This window comes from Oncorhynchus masou, chromosome 33 (assembly GCF_036934945.1).
Source record: "Oncorhynchus masou masou isolate Uvic2021 chromosome 33, UVic_Omas_1.1, whole genome shotgun sequence".
In the NCBI taxonomy this organism is placed as follows: domain Eukaryota; kingdom Metazoa; phylum Chordata; class Actinopteri; order Salmoniformes; family Salmonidae; genus Oncorhynchus; species Oncorhynchus masou.
In genome coordinates this window covers 40,809,181-40,814,898 of record NC_088244.1, presented here as the reverse complement: position 1 = coordinate 40,814,898, position 5,718 = coordinate 40,809,181, and the positions used below count along the sequence as shown (strand labels likewise).

Sequence of the window (5,718 nt, the reverse complement as noted above, 5' to 3'; positions counted from 1 at the left end):
AGAATAACACATGGTTTTTGCCCCAGGAACCGAGATGTTTCTCACCATAGAGCTTCCGATGCTAACAGCAGATGAGTGGTTCAGGAGACCCCTTGAGGACCGATGGAAGCTGGAGCATGGTGGACCCGAGCCAGCCGTAAAATCCACCATGGACGATGGCGAGGCAATGCACTATCATAGCTAACCCATAGTGGTTTCGAGCGTTGGACTAGTAACCGAAAGGTTGCAAGTTCATATACCCGAGCTGACAAGGTACAAATCTGTCGTTCTGCCCCTGAACAGGCAGTTAACCCACTGTTCCTACGCCGTCATTGAAAATAATAATTTGTTCTTAACTGACTTGCCTAGTCAAATAAAGGTTAAAAAAATAGATCAAATATTACTTTAACCTATGTGATCTTTTGTAAAGCATTATCAGTAGTTAACCTATATAAGAAGATTTAGAGCAAATATGACATCCACCTTTATGAACTGTGTAAATAATTGTCCTTCTCTGCTCAATATGCATTTGTTATTAGTTTTAATTTGTTGTAGTAAAGTTGCTATTTTGACATTAACCACAATCCATTATGAAAAGTGATAACCTATAAAAGCTGTTTGTTCTATTATGCAGCAATAGTGCATGTTTGGAGTAAAATGTTCAAAGTGCACATTGAAAGACAATACTCAAGATTCCGGTAAAATTTTATTGTACAATGAAGGTACATCACATCAGGCAAATTCAATTGGACAGAAAGAAAAGTAAGATGACAATGGTAGAAAAAGAAAGTTAATAGATATACAGATATTTTACTTCATCCAATTGCTAGTTTAAAGGTCTTAAACATTGGTTAAACCAACTTCGTCCCAAATTTCTCAATTCTGAACTTAAACGTATGTATTCTTACATGCGTAAGATAAAAAAACACAAGACCCAAAAGCAAAAGAAACAATGATGAAATAAATACAATGATGAGATAGCTTTCTTCTTATATCCAGCTAGATGTTATCGTATGCCTATGAGGTGTCGATTGGTGTTCTACGTTAAGTATGACGGGGAACGATAGGTGTGGTCTCACTGTTTCCTCTCCTTGGTCTCTGTGCTGGAGGAGACAACTTTCCCATCCACCAGAGTCTGTGTGACGGTCATCACCTTGGTCTTCACTGTCCGCTGGTCCTCCAGAGCATCCTGGAGCCTTGAGAGAGGGAGATAGTTGTGAAACTGTCAGCCAACAGAAACCTAGTTTCAATATGGCTACTTGTGCTTCCAAGATAGAAAATGGCTCTTTAGATTACCATTTACCCTAATAGGCTCTTGGCTGACAACAAACCTCATTATCTTTCTCAGGTCTACTTCATTGGTTGGAAGTGCACCCTCTGTCTTACTCACTTGAAGTCTCCTCCATCCAGCAGTCTTCTGTATGTGGCGATCTCCGCCTCCAGCTTCATCTTGATGTTGAGCAGGTGCTCGTACTCCTGTGTCTGCTGCTGGATGTTGGAGCGGAGGTTGGTCAGCTCAGACTCCAGACCCACGAGGATGTTGTTCAAGGATTCCATCTCCATGTTGTAGCGCATCTCTGTGTCGCGCAGGGTTCCCTCCAGAGAACCTTTCTGTTAGAAAGAGGAAGACATTCAGGACAGATGGTTGGACTTGTAAATTAACATGAACTTAACCAATGGCATTGATGCCGTGATGTATTTTGTACACACTGGCTGGGTGAGTATAGTGTTATTGAGGGATCTTACCAAGCTTTTCTGTGAGTCCAGCTCAATCTCCAGTGTCTGTAGCTGTCTGCGGAGGTCATTGATCTCTGTGTGTGCGCCCTGCAGGGCCTCTGTGTTCTGTGACACCACAGACTGCACCTCTGTGATCTGGAAGGGATAGAGGATATTGATGTCAGTTTAAAAATCATTGGTTAAGAGGGCATTTCTGTGGCTGTGGATGTGACGGTTTCACTCCAATTTGTAAGTCGCTCTGGATAAGAGCGTCTGCTAAATGACTTAAATGTAATGTAAATGTAAAGTCAGCACTGTTAGCTGCTAGGTGTTACCCGTGTTTCGTGCCATGCTTTGAGCTCCTCCTGGTTCTTCAGGGCCTCCTTCTCATACTTGGCCCGGACCTCAGCCATGATAGCGGCCAGGTCCTGTCCCTTAGGAGCATCCACATCCACCTGCACTCCAGACTGGGAGATCATGTTACGCATCTCCATCACCTCCTGTTTGGCCAAATGGACAACAACGTTAACATTCATTAAGCAATATGTTTTCAAGACTGAAGTCAGCGTCCATGTTTAGGTTTGTTTGGGTACTCAAGGGCCCCCTGCGTGAATCCTATGGTTGCGCTGCACTTAACCGCTCCATTGCTAAATCCAAAAGATCTCACACACAACACCCCTGTCTATACAGTAAGGTTGACTTTGTCTCCTATGTAGGCATGCTAGGTCTTACTCTTGCTAAACCATTGACAAGGAATATGGTAACTATACATTTGGGGGTGCAAGAGAGGTGGGGTTGGGTCATGTGTATTATATTGGTTTGGTGGTTGGGTCAAGAGCTTACGTTGTCGTGGTTCTTCTTCAGGAAGATGAGCTCCTCCTTTAGAGATTCGATCTCGCTCTCCAGGTTCATGCGGCCCATGTTGGTGTCATCAATGACCTTCCTCAGGCCAACAATGTCAGCTTCAACAGACTGCCGGATGGACAGCTCGGACTCGAACCTGCAAGACACACAGAAAATAGCACCCGATAAAGTAACCTGGAGAGCTACGTTGGAATATTCTCTAAAGTGTCACTAATAGTATGGAGGGTAATGCAGATAATGTGGCACATCAACTGTCTTTGTTTTGTTTTCATTGGATGTTCATCATGCTGCCGTTAAGTGTGCCAGCAACTGGCTGATGGTTTTGTGCTCTACTAAGCATTACTTACTTCACCCTGAAGTCATCAGCAGCCAAGCGTGCATTGTCGATCTGAAGACACAGACGGGCGTTGTCTTTTGTGGCATCAAACACCTACCAATGACAGGGAGGAATGAGTTAAAGTCAACACACTTTTATTTAAAAAAAATTCACAACAGTTTCAATACTTTTCTGTAATGAGTATCAAAGTGAAAAGGCAGGTGTGGGAATTCCGAAAGGCCATGGCAGCCAGGATCAGGGAAGGCCAGCTACCCCACAGCCACAGTGTTTGCTCTCCATGGTACAGTAGATAAGGGTGGGGATGGATGCGTGCAGGTTACACAATCTGGGCAATCATTAACAAACAGCCAAGCTGCTGGTGAGCTAGTTGACGTGCCAGGAAGAAGGCAGCGGATTTGCATCAGGTGGGAGGTTGGTGCGTGTGTGTGGGGGATGGCGGGATGGTTACTGGGTTGGATATCCTGTTGTTCCTGGCAAGATAAGCCTTGTTTTTTGAAGGATGAACATTTGAACTAGCAACCACATCCTGGTATCATGACAAAGAAAAATAAACCTGTTGGGACTCTAATCTATGGAGTTGGGGGTCAATTAGATACCATGGGCAGTTGGTAAAGCCAACAAAGGCAAGCATTAATAGCAAGGCAAACATCAGCCCTAACTCCCTTCCTCCCCTAACCCTTTATGCAAGGCTTCATAATGAGAGCCAAAACAAGAGCAGCAGACTAAACAAATATTTAAACCATGTTGCTTTTACCATTTTATTTTTTTCAAGGCGGAGTTCAGTGTCCTTATTCAGATTTTTTTTCAAAGGGACAAAGTAATAGGAATGCTGTGGTGATAGTCTGTCCTATTTGCATTTTGTCTTTCGACATTGGTATCTGACATCTACCATATAATCTCCATATTTTGCATAGCTACTCTGTCACTTTTGGTTGTTACTTTGGCATGTTGCTTCAGCAAGGTCCAAATGGCCAATGACAGGATGACTGGAATCTTCCAGAATCCAATGGAAAGAGCTTTTCAGATTGTTTTTTAATGAAATATAGTATTAAGCATTTGCTGTATACACTAAAGTACAACAGTAACTTGTTGCAAATGCATTAGGCCTATAATTTGATTTCTAACAGTTTTTCCACCCAGATAATTAGCCTATTTTGAAGTATCATCAGCTCTCATTTACAGTTGAATTACTCACAGAATGTTCTTAAATTCCCCACAGTGTACACACATAAAGGCATTACAAACCCATATGTCAATTTTTCAGGATATATATGAATGTAACACTATCAGATGAATGGGATTGGAATGACTTAGACGGTTAGATGGACAACTTTTTAATGGCACACATTGACTCCAAAACTCATTACCATGCTCCACCCTAAAAGTAAGGACCACACCATCAAATAGTACTATAAGGTGCGAGTTCCCTTCTCTCTCATTGATACTAATGAATTGTATTTCCATTTAACTGTTATACACTCACCAAAGCAGAGAGACAATATAAAATCAACCTCTTGAACTGTAACAACTATCCTTGCTTTCATGGGGAAACTTGTCAGTATATCATTGATAATCCTTTTATTGCTAACCATCTCTGTGTCCCAAAAAAGCTAGCTGGACCCAGAACTCTGGCCATGTCGAAAGTCAGCTAGCAGAACCCCTTGGAATTCCCCTTCTTATTGCTTTATGTCTGCCTTTGGCCTTCTGCCTGGAGATGCTGGCACACTGCCATCACTGATCAGCACTGCTCTAATGAACAAACCATCTGACCTGGGTCTTTACTACCAAGGGGAATAATCTGACAAGGAAATTAAGTAGGGCCACTCTGTGTTCCCCCTTTCACTCCCAAACTACATTTTGACACTCTGTTACGCTCTTATCCATTGGGTCAGCCATTCTAGGACAGTGAACTTGCATTTTAAAGATACATTACTTCCCTAAAGCTCTATAGTATAGATTCTCCAGCATTTCTAATATTAGCCAATAGTACCTTCCTTCCTCCCACAGCCCTCTCACCTTCTTCCTCAGGTCATCCAAGATGGCGTTGTAGCGGCTGTAGTCATTGACGTCTGGGCCTCTCTTCTCCATGGCCTCCCTGATCTTCAGCTCCAGTTTGCCATTGGCCTGCTCCAGGTTCCTCACCATCTCCAGGTAAGAGGCCAGACGGTCGTTGAGGTTCTGCATGGCAAACTTCTCATTGCCCATGATGTCGGCTGTGTCCCCGCTGGCGCTCACCTGGATGCTGCTGGACATGGAGCCCCCGGAGCCTCCCATCCCCATCCCTCCCATCCCGCTGCGCACACCTGAGTAGGACACAGAGGAGATGCGGGTCCCCTGACCCCCAGCCCCACCATAGGTGCTGGCGGCCCGGTAGGCGGGAGCAGCAGAGCTGCGAGTGATGGATTGGCTGTACCCACTACCAGGTCCCCTGACGCTGCTTCGTTTGACACTCATTTTCGTTGGAGCGAGAGAGACTGAGAGAGGCACAGAGAGTTAAGAGTGGGCCAGCAGAAACCGTAGCACACAGACACACAGAGCAGGGGCAGAGAGGAAGCCGTTCTAACTATATAACCCTGCAGGCCCCCACAGTCCCTCCCACTAGAAACTCCCCTCTGCCCAAGTTCCCTCCCTCTTTCCTCTATGCCCCAAAAGCCCTTTTTTACTCCTTTGTCCTCGTGTCTGGCTTTGCTCTCTCAAAAGTGAAACTCTAAAGTACACTTCTTCAAATGTGAGTGAGATGGTACTATTTTTGTTTGCCTCAGTTTGTAGCTTTTCCTTTTAAAATCCCTTGGTAATTTGAGATTGCCATCTCTTAATTGTAA

At 44.2% G+C, this 5,718-nt stretch overlaps 1 protein-coding gene across 1 annotated transcript; it reads right to left on the bottom strand.

Annotated features, from left to right (window-relative positions):
- Positions 1-666: 666 nt before the first annotated feature.
- Positions 667-5,451, bottom strand: LOC135528552 (keratin, type I cytoskeletal 18-like). Its single transcript, XM_064957709.1, has 7 exons — positions 4,913-5,451; positions 2,907-2,989; positions 2,539-2,695; positions 2,031-2,195; positions 1,726-1,851; positions 1,370-1,590; positions 667-1,175 (listed from the first exon to the last, which is right to left on the bottom strand). The coding sequence occupies exons 1-7, from the start codon at positions 5,348-5,350 to the stop codon at positions 1,055-1,057; spliced, it is 1,311 nt and encodes a 436-aa protein (XP_064813781.1). The 5' UTR covers positions 5,351-5,451; the 3' UTR covers positions 667-1,054.
- Between the last annotated feature and the right edge of the window lie 267 nt (positions 5,452-5,718).